Source organism: Mastigoproctus giganteus, chromosome 1 (assembly GCF_048544385.1).
Source record: "Mastigoproctus giganteus isolate SK-2022 chromosome 1, ASM4854438v1, whole genome shotgun sequence".
Lineage (NCBI taxonomy): Eukaryota > Metazoa > Arthropoda > Arachnida > Uropygi > Thelyphonidae > Mastigoproctus > Mastigoproctus giganteus.
The window spans coordinates 165,891,601-165,917,748 of NC_143575.1; the positions used below are offsets into that span (position 1 = coordinate 165,891,601).

Sequence of the window (26,148 nt, forward strand, 5' to 3'; positions counted from 1 at the left end):
TTCAAGAAACAAATCTCACAAATGCAATATCTATGAAAATTAAGCATTACAATATGTATAGAAAAGATAGAAACTCATCTATTTTAGCTCATGGAGGAGTAGCACTCATAGTGAATTCTTCGGTACCCTCTAGACCTATATCCCTGCAAACTTCTTTAGAGGCAATTGCTGTCCGTGTCACCTTCGGAATCACAATAACATTAGTTTCATTGTATCCATCACCAAATCATACATACACCTTTGCTGATTTAGATAATTTAGTAATGCAAATACCTGCTCCCTTTTGTATTATGGGTGACTGGAATGGCCATCACCCGCTATGGGGTTCTCAACATCTTGACTCCAGAGGACAGATAATTGAAAAAATTTTAAACAAACATAACCTGACAATTTTAAACACTGGTGCTCACACATATGTGCATTTACCATCTGGCTCAACCTCTGCTATTGATCTTTCTATATGCTCTCCAGTGATATTTCCTCTCATAGACTGGACTGTTGCTAATAACCCTCGCGGTAGCGATCACTTTCCTATCATCTGTACTTTCTGTATAAGTTCTACTCCTCAGAGTAACATTAGGACAACCTGGAAATTTACTAAGGCGAACTGGATTAAATACCAAGAAATAGCTCACTTAGATGCTATCTTCATAGCAACCCACACAATTGACTCTGCAGTAAGCTACATTACAGATACAATAATGAAAGCATCCGAGACTGCTATACCAAAATCATCATCCAAAATCCGGCTTCATCCAAAAATGTGGTGGAACGAAACATGCAACAGCGCTAAAACAGAAAGGAACAAATATTGGAATATTTTTCGAAAACATCCAACCACAGCTAACCTCCCTACAGTTTAAGAGAGTCAGAGCTAAAGCTCGTCATATAAGACGGGAGAGTAAAAAAGAAGCATGGGCGCATTATGCCTCTACCATAAACAGATCCACGGATACTTCCACAATATGGAAAAAAATCAAAAGAATTAATGGTAAATACTCGCAGACAACTTCTCCTATTCTACTTGTGAAAGGGAAAGAAATCTATGAACCTACAGAAATTGCCAATGCCTTAGGTACTACGTTTGAAATGCTTTCAGCTGTTGCCACATATGAACCTGCATTTCAATCGCTAAAATCCCAGACAGAAAAATACAAACTAAATTTTAATACTGTCATCCTTCATTCTTATAATCTGCCTCTGACCATGAATGAATTGCGTAATGCACTTGCACGAGTGAAAAACAGTGCTCCAGGTCCCGACGGGATTTATTACACCATGATCTGTCATTTAAATGAGGAATCATTAACTGTACTCTTACACCTTTATAACAGAATTTACTTAGAAGAGTATTACCCCGCTAGCTGGTGCCATTCTTATGTGCTAGCCTTCCCGAAACCAGGGAAAGACCACACAGATCCCAAAAATTACCGTCCTATTTCTCTAACCAGTTGTCTGGGAAAAACATTGGAAAAAATAATTAACGCCAGACTGACATGGTTCTTAGAGACTCAAAACATTCTAGGCCCAAGTCAGTATGGTTTCCGGAGAAAAAGATGTACGCTTGATCTCATTATCAAGGCTGAAACAAATATCCGGAACGCGTTCCTGAGAAATGAACACCTAGTCATGAAATGTGTTGACATTGAAAAAGCCTTTGATACAACTTGGCGATATGGAATTCTTCAGGACTTGCATAAATGTGGACTTCGGGGTCATCTCCCAAAATTTATTAAGAACTTTCTAGGCAATAGATCCTTTCAAGTCCGATTCCACTCTTCATTATCTCGAACATATGTACAAGAAGAGGGAGTTCCCCAAGGATCAGTGTTGAGCGCCACACTCTTTGCCATTAGGATTGATTCTATTACCAAGTGCATACCTAACACAGTTGACGCATACTTGTACACTAACAATCTTGCCATGTCATGTCATTCTAAAAATATGAGACTTATTGAAAGACAACTACAAGGCACCATTAACAAAATAGTCTCTCGGGCTAAGAACAACGGATATCGGCTTTCAAAACCAAAAACGATTGCTGTGCACTTCTGTCGCAAACGTTCTTTACATCCGGATCCAGACCTTCATTTGGATTCTCATTGTATTACTTTCCAACCTAGTATTAGATTTCTTAGTGTAATATTTGATAAAAAATTAAACTTCCTGGAACATATAAAACATATTCGTACAAGTTGTCTTAGAAAACTAAATATTCTCAGAGTAATTTCTTCTATGTCATGGGGTGCAGATCGTTACGTGTTGTTACATCTATATCACTCACTGATCAGATCCCGGTTAGACTATGGGTCTCCTGCATATGATTCAGCCAGGCCAAGTGTATTGAAATGGCTCGATCCTGTACATCATAGTGCATTAAGAGTTGCACTGGGGGCTTTTCGCACATCACCAATCTTAAGCCTCTATACCGAAGCCTATGAACCACCGTTACACCTTAGGCGAGAAACTCTACTACTAAATTATGCAGCTAAAATCAGCAGTCTCCCACATCATCCCATGTGGCAATGCCTCTTCATGCCAAAATGGAGAGAAATCTATCAAACTAAATGGCGTTACAACAAACCATCTGGCATTAGGCTTCAAGCTTTGATCACAAGCTGGGGCCTGAAGTTCTCTAACACGCTCCAGGATACTAGCACTGAAACCCAGCCATGGCTTTCCATGGCTCCAGTACATATTGATAGACTTTTTCAGCAATGGGGAAAGAATAACATTCCCGATATCAACATTAGACAAATACATATGGCTCACTCCACCGAGTTTAGCAGCTTCATTCAGGTATACACAGATGGATCCAAAAATGGTAATAAAGTTGGTACAGCTGTAGTACTACCAAATTGCACCATCTCCAGACAGCTTCCACCAGAATGCAGTATTTATACCTCAGAGCTATATGGTATTCTACTAGCCCTAGAGAATATAGAAGAAGCCTCATACGCTAAATCCATCATATATACAGACTCGTTGAGTGCTGTTAATGCTCTACAGGGTAAATCCTTCCCTAGTCATCCTCTGATACAGAAAATTTTAGCTCAGTTATCAGCACTTCATGGACGTGGACAGCTCGTAATATTTTGCTGGATCCCTGGACACGTTGGAATCCAAGGAAACGAGCAGGCAGATTTAGCTGCTAAAATTGCTACAAATGTGATGCCATTTAATTTCAGGACTCCTTATAGTGATCATAAGTCCTTTATCAAACAGACATATAAAGAAGTATGGACACGCATGTGGAAAGATCAGAAAAATAATAAACTTTTTGAAATCAAGAGAGAACCTAAACAGTGGCAATCCAGCATGAGACGAAACAGAAAGGAAGAAACTATTCTAGCCAGATTACGCATTGGTCATACTTTCCTCACCCATAGCTATCTACTAAAAAACAGTGACCCTCCACAATGCAGTAATTGTTTATGCCCACTAACAGTAAAGCATATCATCATAGAATGCCCGCAATATCAAAAAGAACGGAAAACAGCTTTTTCCTCTAATTTTCATAATTACAATAATTTAACACTACAGTGTGTCCTAGGAGATCGAGAGAACATGGATGACATTTTTCTTTTTCTAAAATTTATTAATAAATATCACCTTATCTGAACCACTATCTCCTGTAAGAAAAACAAAGGAAATATCAGACAGTAATTAGTGCATTATAGCCTAAGTTGCTGATGCACCAATAAATTTAACAAACAACAACAACATCTAAACCTTGGTTTTTCAATAAATGTGCTAAGGCTGTTCAAGAGAAGAATGTTGCATATCATAATTGGCTTGTTTCTAATTCTTCAGTTTCATTTTCTGCCTACGCCAAAGCTCGCAACAATTGTAAAGCAGTTATTAATCAGTACAAACTAGAGTTTGAACAGGCTAAGAGGAGAAAACTTGCTTCTTGCCCTAATGGTAGCCGAGCATTCTGGTCTCTTGCCAAAGCTATTGGCCGCAACTTTTGCCCATCTCTGCTCCCACCTCTGTCCAAACCAGATGGCTCTGTTGTCACTTCAGCCAAGGAAAAAGCTGACCTGCTAGCATCCCATTTTTCTTCCAGCTAATGTATTAATGATCTTGGTAAAACACCTCCCACCATTCCCAACACGTGCCATTCAATGCCTCCTGTGGTCTTCCGTCAAAAGGATATCAGAAGGATTTTGATGAACTTGATGCTAAGAAAGCTCCAGGTCCTGATGGTATTTCTCCACTTGTTCTCAAAACCTGTGCTCCTGAACTTACTCCTATTCTTTGCCGCCTTTTTTCACTTTCTTATTCCAAAGGTGTTTTTCCTTCTGCTTGGAAATTTGTTCATATCCAGCCAGTTCCTAAAAAGGGTGACAAATCCCTCCCATCCAATTATCGTCCCATTGCAATTACTTCTACTCTTTCTAAAGTAATGAAGAAATCAATTAACCGCCAACTCTTAAACTACCTAGAAACCTTCCGTCTGATCAACAATCGCCAGTATGGATTCCGTCAGTGTCGATCCACTGGTGATATTCTGGCTTTTATGTTACCCATTTATGGACTAATTCAGTGGAAAGGTTCGGTGAAACACAAGTAGTTGCTCTTGACATCTCAAAGGCTTTTGATCGTGTTTGGCGTAAAGGTCTTCTGAACAAGCTTCCGTCTTATGGTTTGCCAACTGTTTTTAGTAATTGGTTATCCAGTTTTCTCTCTGATCGCTCACTTAGGGTGATGGTAGATGGCTCTCTGTCTTCTAACTTCTCCACTAATGCCGGTGTCCCCCAAGGTTCAGTTCTTTCCCCCATTCTTTTCCTCTTGTATACTAATGACCTTCTTCCATTGACTGGAAATCTTATTGATAGTTTTGCCAATGATAGCACATTGCATTCCACTTTCCATTTTGAGAAACCTTGTCCTGCTCAATCAGCTTCAACTTCTCGAAAATCTGCTACCAATTCCTTAAATGCCGATCTTCAGGTAATTCTCCAGTGGGGCAAAGACAACTTAGTTGATTTCAACACTTCTAAAACTCAGTCTTGTCTTATATCTCCAAAAAAGGATTCTTCTATTCCTATGCCTATGTTTGTTGACACTCCGATTTCTAGGCAAAATGATATCTCTTTTGGGGATTACCCTGACTTCTAATCTCTCTTGGCACAACACATTACAAATATTGCTTCCTCTGCATTTAAAAAACTTGGTTTTCTCTTTCACTGTTGGCATTACTTTTCTTCCAAACAACTGCTCACTGTATAAATCACAAATCCGCTCTGCCGTGGAATATTGTTCCCACATCTGGGGTGGTGCCCCCAAAACCGGCGCCTCCGTAGCCAGGTGGGAAGGAGCAGCAGTGCATAACACACGCTTCTTGATTAGACCGAGGTTCGAGCCCGTCGCCACCAAATATGGAGGATGCGGAAAGGTCAGGGAATGACCACCGCATATCACGGAGCAATATGGCATTAGTTGCTAATGCTCCTAAAAACCAAACAACAAACAAACAACAACAACAAGCCCCCAAAACCTCTTTTAGGCTTCTTAATTCTATTCTGAAGAGGGCAGTTAGGTTAATTAATGATTCATCTCTAACAGGGTCTCTCCACTTGCTGTCTCATAGATGTACTGTTTCTGCTGCATGCCTCTTCTACAGATACTTCCATGGGCACGGTTCTTCTGAATTGGCCTCTATAATTCTCGTTCTCTCTTTCAAAACAGCCAAACACGTGCCGCCACCAGCCAGCATCCATTTACTGTCCAACTTCAAACCCACAGAACCAACTTTTCATCTTCCTCATTTATTCATTTAACTGCCGTTTTCTGGAACAACCTTCCTTCATACGTATTCATGAAAATTACAATCTACAGAAGTTCAAGTCCAATGTTAAGAAATATCTTTTTTCGTCTTCTCAACCTCCAACCCAAGCACGGTACTAAGTACTATAGGTTCTAATACCTCTCGTTTTTGGGGTTCACATAAAAAAAAAAAAAAAAAACTAAAAATATTTCTTGACTAAATGTCTAAGAATATGAAAAAGGTTGTTTATGCATGGGTAATGCACTTCCATCATTTCTACTACCCAAGTTGTATGCATGTATTGTTTGATTATATCTTGCATTGCCCATGCACAAACAACCTTTTTCATACTCTTAGACATTTTGTCAAGAATTAATTTTAGATATTAATTTAACATGATATACTGTAAGTTTGCCTTTAGCCAGTGGTTGTTTGATTGCTGGAACAAACTTCAATCTGTCGTTGTAGAAGTTGATAGCTTAAATAGATTCAAGGCAGAACTTGAAAAACATTTGCAGCGAGGTGATGGGTGAAATAAAGGTGGGTTTTTTTTTTTTTTTTTTGGCTGATGCTCTATAAGCTTGCTTTCTTGCATCATTTTCCCTTGCTAATGCTAATAGTCAAGTGATTATAAGGAATTGTGGAAGATGTGGTTTCTTTCTTTGGCAATCCTTTACTTTTTATTTAATTTTATTTTACTTTATTGTTTATCATTAGTTATACAGCAGGCCCCCGTTATGACGCGGTTCGCTTTACGCTGATTCGCTATAACGCTGTTCTTATATTATAACCGGTATCTGACTATAACACTTTTTTACAGATTGCATTTTTGGCATATTTAATGAAATGATTCAAATGAGTCGATAGCTTGAAAATGAATAGAAAAACAGTATTAAAACGTTTCCCATGCTCTGTGAAATTTTCTCGCACACTAAATTAATTGCAGTACAATGACTTGTTACGTAGTTCCCAGATTAACATTTTAGAAAATGATCAAGTATATTGCTTGTAATATTAGCATTATATGCATTTATCCATAGTCTAGTCATCTTGCATAACGTATAGTTTACTTGAATGTTGTATCGTGTTAATGCAACCAACGCAGTTATTCGAAGAGTTAATAATGGCCAATAAGAATGAAAAAGCAACAACGTCTGGGCGCAGTATGAAGACTATAAATGTAAGAAAAAGACTGAATTTAAAATTAAATTAGACGTTTTGAAGCGAATCGATTCCGGTCAATGACAAGCAGATGTGTGATATTAATTTAGGACTTACAAGTTTAACTGTAAGAACAATTATAAAAAAATAAAGAATTAATTTTAGCAACGGGAAAGATAGCTGTTCCACTGCAAGCAACTAGGGCTAGGCCGGCTATTATTATTGAAATGGAAAGACTAACTAATTTTATTGAAGATAATATCCAATGCAAAATTCAGTTAAGTTAAATATTATATAAGAGAGAGAGAGAGAGAGAAAGATTAGTCAATATGATGATCTGAAGAAAACTCACCTAAAAAAAAAAAAAAAAAAATGTGGAACCATTTAAAACTGGTTGAATAGATTTAAAATCCAGGGAGAAGCCACAAGTGGAGATCAAGGAGCCGAAACTTTCAAAAAAGAACTTGTTAAAATTATTGAAGAGGGGTATTGTGTGTTATACTTGTTATACTTCTCAACGAGTTTTTAACATAGATGAAGCAGGACTTTTGTGGAAATGAATGCCTAAAAGAAGTTTCATATTGAAATAAGAAAAAAAACATGCTAGGTTTCAAAGCGGCGAAGGATCGGTTGACTTTGTTGTTGGGTGGTAATGCTGCAGGGGATTCTAAATTAAAACCTCCTTTAGTTTATTTGAAGTGGGCCACAGTTCAACCGAAAATCGACACATTTTTCACGATTAAATTCATCAATTAAAATCAATTTAGATCAATTAAATTCATGATTTTAATTTGAATTTTAAGTTTAATTTTGATACGTAAGTAGTTACCACATAATTATATACATATGTAATGCAGAATATTTTATATGTACAAATATTTGAATATTAAATATTTTGACCGACATTTGTGCATCTTTTCACTACCGTTTATTATTGATTAGGAAATATCCTATGGCACTGACCACAACTTACAAATACCCATTATGGGAATGTGGCGCTCACTTAGCGCTGATTCACTTAGTGCTCTGTTTTCCGGAACGAATTATCAGCGTTAAGCGGGGGATCACTTGTATTTTGTAGTTTCCAAAAATGTACCTATGTAAATCCAACCAGACGCCATTACAGAATTTTTGGTCCGAACCCCCACCCAGGAACTGTTGGGAACCACTGCTATAAAGGATCCAAAATATAATATATGCCATTCTTTTTAAGCTTCAGTGATCCAAAAACCCTTGATAATAGCAACTCACCCAAAGTATTTATTAAAAACAATCCTTTTATCCTGTTGCCTCAAATGATTACATAATTGGTATTAATAGTGGCTAATGATACAAGAAAGCAATCTTATACAAATTCATAAAAAATAAAAAAAAAACCTCGTCGCCCATCCATCCTCTAATGGTTGGGAAAAGTTGGCAATATTCTGTTGTTTGCCCTGCAGTTTTAAGTTCAACTCATTCAAATGGTTGGTCATATCTGTTAAAAATGCAAGTTCAGATAAAAAGGTGGGATCTTGCATTTGATTTTCAAGTTCTATTGTGTCAGACTTCACTTCTTTAAGAAATATGGGTATTTCTTTCCGAATGGCAAAAAAGCGCTCCAGACATTTTCCGGCACTTAACTGTAAGTTATTTTCACAATCGTAAGATAGTTAAGCACATACAGTGACAAATTTTATAACTCTTTTTTTTTTTTTTTTTTTTCCCCCCAATGAATGGCAATCACATTCTTTATTGTACCTGTTGTCCAAATTTCTCTTCAGTAAGAGCCTTACAACTCACTCCAGAGCCCTCTACGTAGGGATGCTTTAATTTTAACAACCTTGTACTTGCACAGATTATAAACTTTTCATTAAGCAAAACAGGTGACAGCAATTGGAGGAAATCTAACAAGAATGGATAAACATTATTCCATATAAATCGCATTCTAAGCAATTGCCATTTTGCTATATCGAAACAGAGATGAATAGAAACAGAGAAGCGGTTGTTCTTGCCCATGTACATATTGGCCATAGTCGCTTAACTCATCTTTATCTTCTTACCAGGGATGAACCTACTATGATTAAGTGGCATACCGTAGGTTGCCAATGCCAACTTACAGTATGCCACTTAATCATACACTTTCCATTATATTCTAAATAACAAAATCTGGCATTCCTCTTACACTTACTTGAAACCTCATCTCTGCATCTGTAATAGAAGACAGACAAAACATTGAGGAAATCTTCACCTGTACATAACTTAAATTTGTACATAACTTTATTTACATAACATTACATTTGGTACTAAAAAACTTTAGAAATCAAACGTGTTTCTTTCATGACTTTAATAGGTGTACCATAGCCTTAGTAGTTTTTACACTCATAATGCAGCAACGATGATCTGTGTGAGCATAGATTTTCAAGTGGTGATGATTTCTGAAGGAAGCTATAAATGCCATTTTGACAGACTAGAACAGTCTTTTTTGCTAGTTATTTCTTCTTTGCTTTCAAATTGGTGTGTTTGTGTGTTGAGAGGGAAAGGGTAAAAACAGCCGTTCTTTCTTTATTATTTAGATAGATTTGAATCACCTTTCTATATAATTTGTGCAATTGATATTTATATAATAAAAATATATAAAATTATTTTTATATATAACTATATATAAAAATAGTTATATATAAAAGTATTATTACATGTAATGGCACCAGTTTAACCAGAAATGCTGGGATTGTAACAGATTTTCTTGTTATTTGAATCTTGTGTTAACTGTATTTCTTTCATTTTATGAAACTACTGATTTTTTTTTTTTTTTAAATTGTAGTGAAATTTGTTGTGCTGTCAATATTAATGCAAAATAAATGGTAACATCAATTACACAAACAAAAAAAGAAAGAAAATAAATTATATATATATATATATATATATATATATACACACATTGATCAGTATGTAGTGCAATACTTCATTTAGAGTGCAGCAATTTGAAACATTTTCTTTCAATATCAGTGACATCGTTAATGCTGCTTTTCACTAAGACCATGCATAATCCCCCCCCCCCTCCATAAATGGCATTGTTGACAGTTTTCGTTGTCACAGGCTGTTAAAATTGTTCCACCATTTCATCCATATTTTCTCCACCAGAGTGAACAACCAGAAAACTGCATATTTTAATATTACAAGAACATTCAAAGCGCTTGGTGTGACAACTCTTCATCATTATCACTATGGTCATTGTCACTTTCTCATTGGGCTTAAGAGTATCCACAGTCATTATCAGTTAAAATTGATGCAGTGGCAGTATGGTCATCTAATGCAGTGTAATGTTACGGTGGAGTTTCCCCCCCACTTTAATTTTTCTATCGTAAATTAATCCTTGTCACTCTCCCGTTTTTTTCTCTTAAGGCCCACTTATTAATAATCTATACAATATCATATTCATTAGTATTCTTACAGTTAACTAACAGAAAACCAGATATTTTATTATTTAAAAGTATCATAAGCTGAATAAGAGAGAACATCTAGTTCTCTCTTATTCAGCAAAAACCCACAAAGCTTTATTGTTGAGAAACTGCTTCTTAAAATAATAACGTCTTCTGTTGAAAGGCCGAGAGAGAGAGAGAGAGAGAGAGAGAGAGAGAGAGAGAGAGAGAGAGAGAGAGAGAGAGAGAGAGAGAGAGAGAGAACAATCATGATTTACACATAAATGAGTGATTTACTTGTACGTGTAGTAGGAAAGCTTCTTAGGGGGGAACAGGCATTCTGTGTGTTATCAGACACTCAGTCGAAAACACTGATGGATCCAATATCTTTCTATTTCAGAAGATTTAGGAGAAGTCCAGTTGGCCTGCCTCCCTAAAATCTACTCATGCACACCTTCTAGATGGTAAACCCTGTTATGTCACTTAGGTGGCAATGAATGTGTAGAGTGGTTCTCTTCAAAATGCCTGGTAGCGTGAAGAGGAAGAGACCAAACCTTCCAGCACATGATAGTAAGACGAAGTGGAGGGTGCTAAGAATCTTTGGGTATGACCAGGTTGCCATGCACGGACACTGAACTAGGCCTGTTACAGTAAGATCGCTAGGCCTGTTACAGGATATTAGAGCTGGAAAAAGAATTAGAAAATGTGAATTGGAATATCATCGGTTTGGCTGAAACAAGAAGAAGAAATGAATCGCTTAAGTTTATCAAGTGGAAATTTGCTTTACACCAATGGAAACAGTGAAAGGAGGGAAGGCAGAGTTGGATTTTTGGTCTATAAAGATATAAAAAAACAACATTTTGGAAGTCAAAAGTACATCACCAAGGGTTCCAAGACTACTACTCAGGATTTCTAAGACGTACAAGCTAAAGGTTATAATGATTCATGCACCAACATCAAACCATGATGATGAAGAAATGTACACAGAAATTCAGTCTTCTAGACATTCAGAAAACCCACTATACTATCATTATGGGGGACTTCAATGCTAAGGTTGGAAAGAGACATAACACTGCAGAAAGGGGAACTATAGGAAATTTTGGAATTGGTGAAAGAAATGAAAGAGGTGAAAGAGTTCTGGAATTTGCAGAATCTCGAGGATTGTCAGTAATGAACACCTTTTTTCAAGAAAAAGGTGAACAGAAAGTGGACATGGAAGAGCCCAAATGGATTAACAACTAATGAAATCGACTTCATCCTCATTAACAGAAGATATATCGTGAATGATCTTATTGTCCTGAACAACATAAATGTTGGAAGTCATCACAGAATGGTAAGATGCATACTCGATATAGATATAAGAAAAGAAAGGGAAAAAACTTGACTCGAATAAATAATACAAAGGTCTTTTAGGTAACAGAAGAGGAGAAAAAGCAGTATGTACTGGAACTTAAAGAACCAAGATATCAATGAGGAATATTACAACTTTCTGAAAGTGATAAAGCACAAAGAACCTATAGGTACAAAGAAATCCAAAGAAGAAAAAATTAGTCAAGAAACACTTGTCATGATGAACCGAAGATGACAAATGAAGGGCAAGATAAACACTGACAAGGAGAAAATTGAGTATACTGAGTTATGCAAAGCCATTAGAAAGAGACTCAGAGAGGACATAAGAAGATTTAACACAAGAAAGGGAAAACAAAGAACTTAAATCAGCAGCCAGGAGCAGTAATACAGAAAGACAAATGATACTGAAACTGAAGAATAGTGAAGGTGTACTTATAAATAGCAGAGAAGGCATAATTCAAATAGCAGAAGACTACTACAGAGAATTACACAAGGAGCAAGGAAATGATGCCAGCAGTGGGGAAGATGGATCGCAAATTAGTAGCACACACAACATAGCCGAAAACACCATTATGCCTGGCATTTGTGGATTATGAAAAGGCATTTGGCTCCATACAGCATAGGGCAATGTTTCGGTCACGGGAAAGACAAGGCATAGATATCCCATATATTATGATTTTGAAGAAAATATATGAGAATGCTACCTCCTTTATTAGACTAGACAAAGACAGTAGCAAATTTAAAACCGAGAAAGGAGTTCGACAAGGAGACACAATATCTCCGAAATTGTTTACTGCTGCCCTTGAGGAAGCTTTCAGAAGATTAGACTGCTCGCAGAAAGCAGTCAATGTGAATGGAGAGTACCTAAACCATTTACGATATGCAGATGACATTGTGGTCATAAGCCACAGAATTAGAGGAAAATCTTAATCAGTTATGCACAGTTAGTAAGGATTTTGGACTAAAGATGAATATGGCTAAAACAAAAGTAATGATGAACAAGTATGCCACAGAAAGGGATATAATGATTGAAGGAGCAGTAATTGAAAAGCTAGAGTCATATACTTATCTGGGACAAGTCGTTAGCTGTAATAATGATAAATGGCTGGAAGTCAAGAGAAGAATAAAGTTTGGATGGTTAGTATTCAGAAAATATAGTCACATACTGAGGAGCAATATCCCAATTTGTCTGAAACGTAAAACAATGAACCAATGTATACTTCCCACCGTGACTTATGGAAGTGGAACTTTGGCACTCATCAGAAGAATGGAAGAGAAGCTGAGAACTACATAGCAAAGAATGGAACGAATTATACTGGGATTCAGAACGTTAAATGAGAATAGAAGCACATGGATTAGGCAACAAACTCAAGTAAAGGACATTCTTATCAAAACTAAAGAACTAAGGTCTTGGGCAGGACACATAGCTTGAAGAGACGATGACAGATAGATGAAGAAAATAACAGAATGGTACCCAAGAGGAGCTAGAAAAAAACCTGGAAGATAACGACGGAGATGAACAGATGAAATTCATGAGTTTGTGGGTAGTAAATGGATGGTCAGTGCACAAAACAGAAGTAACTGGAAAGTTGCTGGAGAGGCCTTCATCCTGCAGTGGATTGAAAATGGCTGATGATGTAGTTGCAACAGTTCATAACAATTGGGTATCACCCTTCCAGTACTAAAATAGGCTACGTAAAAGTAGTCATCAGACGGGGGCCCCAATGTGTGAATTGATGAGGGGGGTGGCGATGTGATCATCACAATGGGATGCCGAGATTGTCTAATCTTAGAGAAATTTTGCACATAAGAGGGCCCTTGGAAGATCCAAGGGGAGAGTCGACGTGAATCAGAGGGCAGTTGGGATTCCAGTGAGTCAAGTAATCGAAGAGGGTCGAAGAAGGTATTGCCGAAACCGATGGGGTTTTCTGCTAAGACAAAGAGAGCCAACACCCAGATTGCAAGGCAGGTTCCTACATCGACCTCTGAGAGCTTTGGTAGAGGTTGAAACCAGACAGTGCCCATAGTAAGCCTGGTAAGTAAGAGTGCCTATTCTATAAATGTGGAAGGAGAATATCTGAAATGACAATAATTGAATAGAAATAATTGTGTTAATTCCTTCCTACCTACCTATGAGGAACAACAATGATAAAATGAATTTTTCCTAATATTTTGTGTTTCTCTATGCTTTGCGATCTTATAGGTATTTCCAATAAATAGATATGACATATTACTACAGAAATCTGTGCACTGAGTTTAAAGTTATGGCTGAGTTAAAGTAATAACGATGGAAACATTTTTGCTTATGTGTATTTACTATAATATGGGCACTAGAATATAACCACTGTAATGACTCACTTATGTCATCTTACTCATGTCATGTTTTAATATTTTAAATTGTATTTTGTGTATGTATGCCCTTTAATAAATGTTTGTTTTGTGTTTAATGATTGCTAATTCTCATTCACACCGAGAATACCAGAATTAGAAATAAAATTTATTTAAAAGATTATTGCGGCATTGAAGGTGAAGCCAGCCCAGCATTTTCTTCAATGAAATCACAACGCTAGTCAATGCTGCAGTGTTCAAGACTTCATCCTTGAACTCTGATGGCATACAGACTGTTGTCCTACTGACCACTATCCACATATTAGGGGGAGTCTGAGTTAAGAGACAATGGAGCCTTGTGGCCAACCATCTCGCTAACATAAGCGCCATAACTGCATATTTTTAACTATTAGAATGTCTCTGTTTAGCTCCTCTGAATTGTTATTATTTATGTGTGTGTGTTTTTCTTCTCTTTATATGTTTAGTTGTCAGTATACAGCATTATTTAATGTAACTTTTCTGCTTTTTTTTTTTTTTTTTTTTGTAATGTCTGAGATAGGTCTGCATCTATTAAAAAATTGTTCATGACCTGTGTAAGCCCCTGTGGCCTCGGCCATACAGAGTAAATTGGCATGGGAGAATATCTAATTTTTCTTACTGACAATCAGTAAACATATTTATTTAGTTTCCATTGAATAATGGCATACTTTTTTCTTCATTGAAAAAGTGGAAGAGATTGCATCTCCATGAACTGTGCATTTATTTGTTACACTATGTGAAATATGTGTTCTTTGGCCTAGCAATTCCACTTGTTAACTTTACACGGTATTTCCATTGTTCATAATTTGAATTTTGATTTAACTTGAAAGACTTAGGTTATCATTGTGTCTCACAATAGAAGTGTTGCCTTTCATATAGTAGAAGAAGCCTAGATTTTTCTAGAGTATTTAGCTTGTTAAATTTTTATGCTTATACTGTTTCTAGTTCATTAATGTTGAGCAGAAGTCTGAAAACCTGTTTTTATGAAGTCTTCAAGTAACCCACAAGTTGTGGTGAATGCTGTTTATTTTAAATTTCATTTAGCTAATATATTTAACAATAAAAATATGTAGAAAAATGTAAGTTAAAAAATTAATCATAAAATAACCTCAGCTGATCTTTTTGCTGTTTAATCTCATGCACGGTAGATTAACCAACATTAAATTTGCCATGATAAAGATCAAGATATATTTTTGCCTGTTGTGTGCATAACTTTGTTCCATTCACACTGGTATCGTTGGACACTGTGTTGAGAATCAAAATCTACAAAAATTAAAATTTCCCTGAATAACGTTTACAGTGTAGGGACCTCTATGGTAATTGTAGCTACTGTGCACTCAGCTACTGTGCATGTGAAATTATTACTGGTTTATCAAATTTTTTAACATATTTCAATATTTAAAATACATTGAAGCACTAGAGATGATAAATTATAGGATTGTTCTGCTGGTTATGAACAGTAGACTTTCAGAATAACGGCACCTTCAGGGATTCTAGGTGCTGTTATTTCAATTTTTAATATATTTAATACAGAAATAGAGGCCAAATAAGAAATAGAGAGATTAAGAATTCAATTTTATTAACTGCACATAAAAAAACATAAACATGTTGACAATCCAGTGTTATATTCTGCCTTTAATACACTTCTGCTTACACCCCGTTCTATTTTCTTTATTATATCAAGTTTAGTCTGTGCGAGTAGCACAGTGGTATCGTCACCACACCGGGTGGAAGAGGCTCAGGTTTGCATCCCGTCGATCACGTGAGGAACTTTTATAGGCTTTTTTTTTTCACTCATGGCTGAGTTAGTGGGTCTCAGGCATAGATAGTAAGGTTCCCCCAAAAACTGGGGATTTATTTTGTACAGAAAAACAAGCAAATTGACCAGAGAACATGCAATATACAGACGCAATACACTTGGGTATGTGAATTAACTTTCCGAGTGACCCTAATATAATAGTTTGTTCTAGTGAGGAGTTTTTAATTTAAAATAAATGTAAAACAGCAGCATAATCCATGATATCAGTACAGAATTCACTTTGAAAATGGTGAATGTAAACAAATACAGTAATCATGTGATTTGCCATTTTCTTTTTTTATTTTTCCTTGGTTTTATATGAATGAAAGAAGATTTCTGTATTGATGTTGTTTACAAACACTGCAAATGAAATGCATTATTAGTATTAGTAGTGTAAAATGATGCAAGAAACAAGCATATAACAGCAAAAAAAAAAAAAAAAGCCATGTAATCTCCATCCCCCTTAAATAGTTTCTCTAGGTCTGCCTTGAATTTATTCAAGCTACCCACTTCCACAACAACAAATGGAAGTTTGTTCCAGCAATCATCTACCTTCTGGCTGATTTTAAATTTCTATACCTCTAGCCTGTAACTATTCTTTGGCAATTTGATGAATTTTTGTCAGTTCATGTGTGAAGTCTGAGCAAGAGGAAGGTTGCTATCAGCATTGAGTTTACCCAGTCCATTCAGGGCTTAAACACTCCAGGTGTTGCAATTTTTAGAGCTGAAGCTTTTCTTGTTAAGAGTTCTCTTTTGTTCCCTTCTCTAATCTCTTTGCCCATCTCTGCAGCTGTTCCAGCAGATGTATATCCTTTCTAAAATGAGGCTTCCAAACCTTTATGCAGTACTCCAGATGTGGCCTAACTAATGTCTTGTACAATTGGATAATCACCTCCTTATCCTTGCTACCAAAATTCCTTTATGTCATTGACAAAACCCCATGAGCTGACAGCCTGTCTGTACTGCTCAGAGAACTTCACATCTGACACTTAAAATTATCCCCAATTTTTTTTTTCATTTTCTACTACCCTGAGTATAATACCACACAGTTGGTATATTAAACTGGGATTACTGCTACCCATGTGCAATGCCTTGCACTTATCAAATTAAAGTTCAGGTGCCATTTCTCAGTCCACCTGACTAGTTTTTGCAGATCTTGTTACAGTAGCATACCTTGATTACTGTCATTAATCAATATGCAAATCTTTTATCTTCAAACCTAGACAATAAGTTTGATATGCCTTTGCCAATATCATTAATGACTATTTATTTTTAATTAATTTTTTTAAAAATTATTATGTCTAAGGTGGCACCTAGACTTCCATCTATCTCCACCTGATAAACTGAATTTGGGCAGAACCTCCGTGAAACAGACCTGTATGGCAGGCCTCTTCGCCACCAGGGAGCAGCTGGCACCTGGACAGCTGCTCTCTAATGGTCACCCATAGTCACTTGTTACTGGGCCTGCTCTACTACTTTAACAGTGCCTCATGCACCAAAATCCCGCACCCACCGGAAGTAGTGCTATACCGGTGGGTGCCAGCAATCCTGCTCCCAGGCTGCCCACACCTGAGAGACAGCAAAAAAAAAAAAAAAAAAAAAAAAATTACACACACACATACACACGCACACATACAATATAAACAAACTAAAAAAAAAAAAAAAAACATAGATAATCAAAGCGTATATAACCAAATCTTAATTAGTAAGCATTAGATTATTCCAATGTCCTTTCCGTTGAAAAACAGTTGCACAGAACACTTTCAGTGTTTGAAATTGAGCCTGATTAGAAATAAGATCACTTTCACAGCCTCTAACTAAATTACCAATCTTCACTTTTAGCCTTTCTCTATGTTCAACATACAAACGACAGTCATATAATAAATGACTCCAAGTCTCAGGTTGACCGCAAGTACATAAAGGAGAGCTGACTAGACCAAAGTAACGTAGTTTAAAATTTAATGACCCATGGCCAGTTAAAATAAACAATGTTACCATAGAAGGAAAAAACCATTTGTTGTTACTGTCATAAGTAAATGTAACTGTTGGAATGAACAATCTAGTCACCTCCCCAGTTACACTAAGATCCCATCTGTGTTGCCACATACCAATCAACTGTGTTAGAACATTTTTCTTAGCTTTAGATATCTCTATAGTTACATCAGATGGGGGGGGGGACCACGAATAGCGGGGGTTTACTGTAATTCTTAAAAGTGTACTAATATATTGTGTACATCATTGAAGTAGTCATTTCTTAATATGTATGTATTAATAAATTGTTTTAAAATGTTAAAAAATTTATTCATTCTCCCTTATTTCTTTCTTATTTCCCATCTTTTACTATATTTCTGAATGCCAAATTACAGTATTTTTCATTGTGTTTAACATATTAGGGTATGGATTTGTAGATTTTGAATCTCCTGTAGCAGCTGAAACAGCAGTCAAAGCTCTACAAGCTCAAGGAGTACAAGCTCAAATGGCAAAAGTAAGTTGCTTATTATGAAGAAATAGTTGATTAACAGGAAACAATGTGCAGTTCAGTTTGCCGAATTTTCTTCGGTGTACTCAAAAAAAAAAAAAATATATATATAAAAAGTTAGCATTAGCATTAGTAGAGGCATATGATGCAAGAAAGCAAGCTTATTCAGCATCAGCCAAAAAAAAAAAAAAAAAACCCTCTCCCATTTCACCCCTCCGTTCGTTCGAAATACCTGTCCAGTTGAGCTTTAAATTTGTTTAGGCTATCAACTTCAACAACAAGTGATGGAAGTCGGTTCCACCAACCAACCACCCGCTGGCCAAAGGCAAATTTCCGCACATCTATCCGACATCCGTCCTTCCTCAATTTGAATTTATGCCCTCTGAGGTGATTATTCTGAGAAAGATGAAGAATCCCATTGGCATTGAGCATGCTCAAACCATTCAAAGCCTTATACACCTCTATCAGATCACCTCGCCGGTGCCTAGTCTCCAGACTCTGTAATTTGCAAAACTTAAGCCTTTCTTCGTAAGAGCAACCCTTTGTTCCATTCACTAATCTTGTTGCCCTTCTCTGTACCCGTTCCAGCAGCTCTACATCCTTCTTGAAATGAGGCCTCCAGACCTGTATACAGTACTCAAGATGTGGCCTAACCATTGCCTTATACAAGGGAATAATCACCTCCTTATCCCTGCTAGAAAAATTCCTGTATATCATTGACAAGACACCATGAGCTACTCTTGCAGCTCGTCTGCACTGCTCAGAGAACTTCATATCTGCCTGCACAATTACCCCCAGGTCCTTTTCATTCTCCACCACTGTCAGTGTAGTACCGCAGAGTTGATACATTGCTCTGGGGTTACTGTTACCCATATGTAGTACTTTACATTTGTCAATGTTAAACTTCATTTGCCACCTCTCAGCCCATCTGTTCAACCTTTCCAGATCCTGTTGCAGCAGCATAGCGTCAGTAGTGTCCTTAACGACCCTGCCAACCTTTGTATCATCTGCAAACTTAGACATTAAACTTGATATCCCATCATCAATATCATTCATAAACACCGAAAACAACAATGGACCCAACACTGAACCTTGAGGAACTCCACTAATAACATTAGTCCACGTTGAGCAGTGTCCATTGATTACCACTCTCTGTCTTCTGCCACTCAACCATCCCCTTATCCATAGCAGCAATTTGCCTCCAATGCCACACTGCTCCAATTTGTGCAGCAGTCTTCCATGTGCAACAGTATCAAAAGCCTTTCTAAGATCCAAATATATAATATCAAAGTTATTCCCTGCATCCAGTTCTTTTGTGACTACATCATAGTATCCAATCAAATTGGTCAGGCAAGACCTGCCCTTAACAAAACCATGCTGCATCTGAGCTATAACTGAATTCTTGTCTAGATGATCCTGCAGTGCTTCTTTAACCAGTGCCTCCATTAATTTACCTGGAACAGAAGTTAAACTAACAGGTCTATAATTACTTGTGTCAGCCTTTGATCCTCCTTTGTGAATTGGGGTTACATTTGCACATCTCCAGTCTATGGGTACCTCCCCTGAGTCCAAAGAAGCTCTCATAATTATGGCTAGGGGTTTGCATACTTCCTTTGCTGCCTCCTTTAATATAACTGGATAGATCCCATCCACCCCAGGTGCCTTTTTTATGTTTATCCTCAACAATCTCTCCTCCACTTTCCTCTCAGTTATTACAAAATCATCCAGCTCACTGCGAATGTTTACTTTACCTACATCATTCTCCTTCCTGAATAACTCCTCATGCGTGAATGTAGATGCAAAATACTCGTTTAGATTGTTAGCCACCTGAGCAGGATCCTCAACTGTTGAACCATCAATATCCAGTGGACCAATCTGATTCATCCCTTTCCTTCTCGAGTTCAAGTATGTAAAGAACTCCTTTCTGTTTTTCTTTGCATCCTTTGCCAAGGATTTTTCGTAGTCTGCCTTTGCCTGCCTAATCTCCTTTGTGACTTGGTTACAGACCAACTTATATCTATCATAGGCTTCCATGTCACCCATTAATTTGTATGTATCCCATGCATTTTTCTTCTCTGCCACATGTCTCATTAGTCCATCTGACAACCATTTAGGCCTAAACCTTGAACAATATTTCTTAGTTGGTATGTAAAGCCTGGTAGCCACCAAGATTAGTTCCTTGAATGCTTCCCATTTTGAGTTTGCTGTTGGTAACATCATCAGTTGGTCCCACTGTATAGAATTTAAATACTGTCTCAGACCATCATAGTCGCCTTTACGAAAACAAAAACCCTTCCCTTTACCTCTGATGGTAGTTACCTCCTTGAGTAAATCCCACTTCAACACACTGTGATCACTGCCACCCAGTGGTTCATTTATCTGCAGGTTCTTAATGCATGAAGAATCACTACTGATAATAAGATCAAGAGTATTGCTCCCTCTTGTTGCCTCACGAACATGCTGATGTAGAAAACAATCATCCAATAAATCCACAAAAGCCTTGCTAGTGTGCGAGTGACCAACCCACAAATTCCAGTCAATATCTGGGAAATTAAAATCCCCCATTATAAGACTCTCTGATTTACTGGCCCACTCTATTTCCCTGTACAATATATTATTATACTCATCAGAGTCATTAGGCCTATAGCACACTCCTACTCTCAATTTTGATTTCCCTATGCTTATGTCACACCAAACTGACTCGACACTGCCCTGTCCATCGATGTCAACTGGCTTCACTTCCTTTGACTTTATGTGTTTCTTAATTAATAGCATAACCCCTCCTCCCCTCCTGTCCTGTCCATCCTTTCTATATACATTGTATTCCCCAAATTCCAGTTCCGCATTACTTATATCTGTGTGACACCACGTCTCTGATATCCCAACAATATCTGCCTTTGATGTTTTGAGCAATACCTCAAATTCATCAAATTTATTTACCAAACTCCTAGCATTGGTGTACACGCAGGTATACATGCACCTGTTTCTATTCTTAGCTACCCTAACACAACCCATGTGTTTACTTGTAACGCAATGACTACCAGCAGTCTCTGAAATATCCTGCATCTTGTTTTTCAGACTTCTGCTCATTTGAATAGAAGCAGTGCAAGAATCACTTCCACCTCTGCCATTGGCTACTGTTAATCTATTAGTCCTTGTATCCCCCCCAACTAGCAGTTTTCCGACCCACCTAACACTGCCTCGACAGCATCAGCAAAAATTCTTGCACCCTTTCTATTTAAGTGTATCCCATCCCTGTAGAAGCAATCTCTCCTGTTAACAAGTACAGTCCAGGCTGAAAAAAATTCTACCCCTTGAGCCTTGCACAATCCCTCCAGGGCCGAATTGATCGACAAGGCTCTCATCATATACTCCCTCCTATCGTGTCTGGGCAGAATTGCAGACACTTTCAAGTTCAACCTTAATTCACGGCTTTTTTTCAACAGTGACCTGTACTTGCTAAGTAATTCCGCCGGTCTCCTACTCTTAATATCATTAGTGCCAACGTGTACAACTATATCACCTTTTGTGCCCTTAAAAGATGATATCCGCTCTACAACGTCATCAACCTTTGCCCCTGGCAGACATACCCTGGTCCTATTCCACCTATCCTTTTTACAAAGCATGTTCCCCGTTTCCCTGACAATAGAGTCACCAACAACTACTAGTTCCTGTGGGACCAGCGCATTCTGCCTAGGGGGCTGCCTCTGTGTTGCCTGATGACCAAGTGCAAGCTCTGGCGTTGATCTGGGCAGCTGAGAGCTTGATGGGCCCCTCAATTTATTTCCTTCGAGGGCATCCACCCTGTCCTTCAAGCTCTCATAAAGGCCCATAACAACGCTTTTAGTTAAAGTTAAAGTTAAAAGTTAAAGTTAATATACAGGTAACCCTCGTGTAACCCAGTAGTTTGGTTCTTAAAAAATCATGCACAACCGTGTTATACGGAGACTAAGAACCATTAAAAAAAGGGGGGGGATTTATGTTCCAAAAGCTAACAAAAATATGCAATTTTTTTTTTTATAACTATTGGAAACTTAATTTTTATAGTAGTAATAACTTAATATTTTTATAATAGTAGTAACTTAAATAGTAATAACTGAACAAATGTCTTGCCTTACAAACTGTGATACTTATATGTGAGTTAACGTATTCATTTAATTTTCTTCCTCTTCATTTCTGCTAAGCAGCATCTAGATTTCGTGTACCTTCTGCTCTCCTTAAAAGTCACGAACTGCACTCTTCAAAGTCAGTTTTTTTTTATGGTCTCAAACAAGCACAAGTTCAATAGCACAGAACCTAACCCAGGGATCTCCCAACAAAATACAGTGCACCCCTGCTTGAAATGATACGTGAAACTCGGAAGAATATTTTCCTGTTAGCAAAACATAAAAATAAATTTATGCTTACGTGCATAGCTTACTATGCATACTAATTGATATTTCTGCTCACTGACTTTTTTTTTTTTTTTTTTTTTTTTTTTTTTGAAAATTTAAAACAGTAAAAACTATAAACAATTAATAACAAAGAACTCGTAACTCCATATCATGTTTGTTGCAACCTGTGCGGAACAAACATGATATGGAGTTACGAGTTTCTGAAAATTTACGTGTTTTATATGATTGAATTTTTCAGTGTAACGAAACACATTTCACCCTAATAACGTGAAAACCCACAGAATTCCAGCTATTGGTACTATAGGAAATGCAAGAAGATAGAGTTTACTACCCATTTATAATTGATTACGCTAACAGAAAAGCTCAATAACCCGGAAACTGCAAATTGTTTTTATTGTTTTATGGTCGTGACCCCCAAAAATGTGCTTTAGAAAAATATCCCAAAGGCGATAATGACCAGTGAGTCAACAGTGGGGATTCACAAAAAGGAATGGAAATGTTGAAAAATTACATCCAACATAATAGACGGGTTTGCCCAGCACAAAAGTGAAAAAATAGTGTTATGTGAGATTTCCAGCAATTCTCAAACTTTGTTAGAGTGAAACCTTGTAGAAGTAGTGTTGTGTGAAGATTGCCACAATTTATCAATCGTGTTAGAGCGAAACCATGTTGTAGAAGTACCGTGTTATACTGGGGTTGCCTGTGTGTGTGTATATATATATATATATATATATATATATATATATATATATTTATAAAACTTTAAAATATATACTTAAAATTTAAAATTAGTGAGGCACAGCACTCATTTCAGACTAACGCAAGGACAGGTCAACACATGTCCCCTGCAAAAATACTCTCAGTTATACATGTTTGACAGAATAGTGTCAAAGTGGAATGAATACCTGAATGTGTTCGCTACCTGTAAAAATATTAACTTTCATAATTATGCCCATTAAATTGAGACACACCCAGGATATCTATTTGAAGTAATTTTGTGAAAACTGTTCTGGAAGAGTATTGATATGTAAGATTCAGTTATTTTTGACTTAAAATGAAATATGCATAGTTGTCAGCTGTCCTGCCTGTCTTTTTGATGCTGTTTGACTCTTTACCATTACTTTATATTCTCTCTCTCTCTCTCTCTCTCTCTCTCTCTCTCTCTCTCTCTTTCTCATATCTCTGTTTTTTTCCAATTTTTTCTCTTATCTTTTTCTTTTAAAAAAAACAAAAAAATTAAATCTCTTAAAATTGGAAAATTTTCCTTATTTCTTATAATAAATATTTCTGTAATGAATACTTCGCTCTACGTCCATAATAGCATTGTTTATTAGTAGAATTTAAAGAGAATGGTATCTCTTAATTCTTTATTATTTAGTCTGTATATGCATAAAATATTAGTAAATAAAGTATTTATTTACTAAGTAAAGTGTATTTATGTTTAAAAAAATACTGAAGGAAAAAAAATGGCAATTTTTGTGCCTGTAATGCATTTCGCTTATACAGCCAGGCCTTGCATAACACGAGTTTGATTAACGTTTTTCAGTTACTGCTATTTGAAAAAATTATACCACTTTTTAATTAATGTGATACCAATTTCCAGTTAATGCTATCTTTTTTTATGTGATAGTTGAAAAAGATTCGAATCATGCGCTAAACGTCTGGTGGCCAATAAACAAGTGTTTGCCTGTTGCCCGCCTCAGTGTGTTCCATCAACCATTGGAAATAGAAGTGTTAAAGTTCGTCTCCTTCTAATAAAGTTGCATGCAGGCGCATTTAAAAAGGACAATATTCAGAGCTAATCTCAAAGAAACAAAATATCAAGGGGAGACTGAAACGTTTGTTTGAACTTTTCAAAAATCGAGCAGGACTGCATAATGTTAAAGTAACAGGGGAAGTTGCTAGTGCTGATGAAGATGCTGCAGCTAAATTTCTTGCAGAATTGCAAAAAATCATTCAGGATGGTGAATACGACAATCGGCAAATATGTAGACAAAACGGGCCTATTTTGGAAACGGATGCAAACTGAAACTTATTTGGTCTGCAAATGAAGCATCAATTTGGGTATAAAGTCTCAAATGATTGACTAATGCTATTATTTAAGAGGTAATGCTGAAGGTGATTTTAAATTGAAGCCTATACCTGTGGACTGCACACAAAATCCTTCTTCAGTGTATCAGTCTATCGACTGGTTTTCTCTATTTCTAATGGAGACAGACCAGTCTATCGACTGGTCTGTCTCCATTTCTCCCAGTCTTGTGCTAGGTGTTTCACTTCTGCATAGCTTCGAAGCCTAGTTTCCTTCAGAATTGTATTTATGATGGTGTTTCTTGGTCTTCCTTGTTTTCTTTTTCCCAGTATTTTGCCTTCCAGCACATCCAGTAACATCCCTCTATGCCTCATGCTGTGTCCGATCCATTGTAGCCATTGTCTTTTGATTATTCTTAGCAATTCTTTCTTCTCCTACATGTTGTAAAACCATGTTATTACTCATTTTTTCTGTCCAGCTAATCTTTTCCATTCTTCGCCAGCACCACATCAAAAGCCTCTAGTTCTTTCAAGTGGTTTTGTTTAATGTCCATGTCCCTGCTGAATACAAAGCAATTGACAAAATGTATGTTTTCATAATTCTTTTTCTTAGGTCTAGTGACATATTTCTTTGGCTTAGTAAAGAGATTTTACCTCTAAATGCTTGTTTTGCCATTTGCAATTCTTGAACCAATTTCACAACTTCTATTAGAATAAGTAGCGAATTGGAGCGAGAGGAGCTGGGGGTTTCAGGGACTGATGGCAGTCATCATGAAACAGCTGGGTATGTAGGATGTGTTAGGATAACTAATAATAACGATAGGTACATGTATACCAATGCTAGAAGTATAGTAAATAAATTTGATCAATTTGAAGTGTTGGTCAAGACATCAAAGGCGGATATTGTTGGTGTCACATAGATATAAGGAATGCAGAACTGGAATTTGGGTATTAAATGTGTACAGAAAGGATAGGAAGGGAGGAGGTGTTATGCTGTTAATTAAGAAAAACATAATATCAAAAGAAGTGCATCCAGTTGATATAGATGAACAGTGCACTCTTGAGTCAGTTTGGTGTGACATAAGCACTGTGAAAGGAAAAATAAGAGTAGGAGTGTGTTATATGCCTAATGACTTCATTGAGTACAATGAACAATTGTACAGAGAAATAGTTTAACTTTTGTTCCGGGTAAAATAATGGAGTCACTGGTTAAAGATGCATTGCCAAGATCATCTAGACAAGACTGCAGCAATAATTCAGACAGCATGGGTTTGTTAAGAGAAAGTCTTGTCTGACACTGATAGGATATTATGATGTGGTTACAAAGGAACTGGATGCAAAAAATAATTTTGATATCATATATTTTGATTTCAGGAAAGCTTTTGACACTGTTGTGC

At 36.8% G+C, this 26,148-nt stretch overlaps 1 protein-coding gene across 6 annotated transcripts in view; it reads left to right on the forward strand.

Moving 5' to 3' along the window:
* Window positions 1-26,148, forward strand: part of LOC150091241 (RNA-binding motif, single-stranded-interacting protein 2-like) — a 662,097-nt gene that overhangs the window by 368,139 nt on the left and 267,810 nt on the right. For all 6 annotated transcript variants that reach the window (XM_090374864.1, XM_090374859.1, XM_090374866.1 and 3 more), the window contains one exon: window positions 18,244-18,335. In XM_090374864.1, coding sequence (XP_090230990.1) covers window positions 18,244-18,335 — 92 coding nt within the window. The remainder of the gene's footprint in view (window positions 1-18,243; window positions 18,336-26,148) is intronic.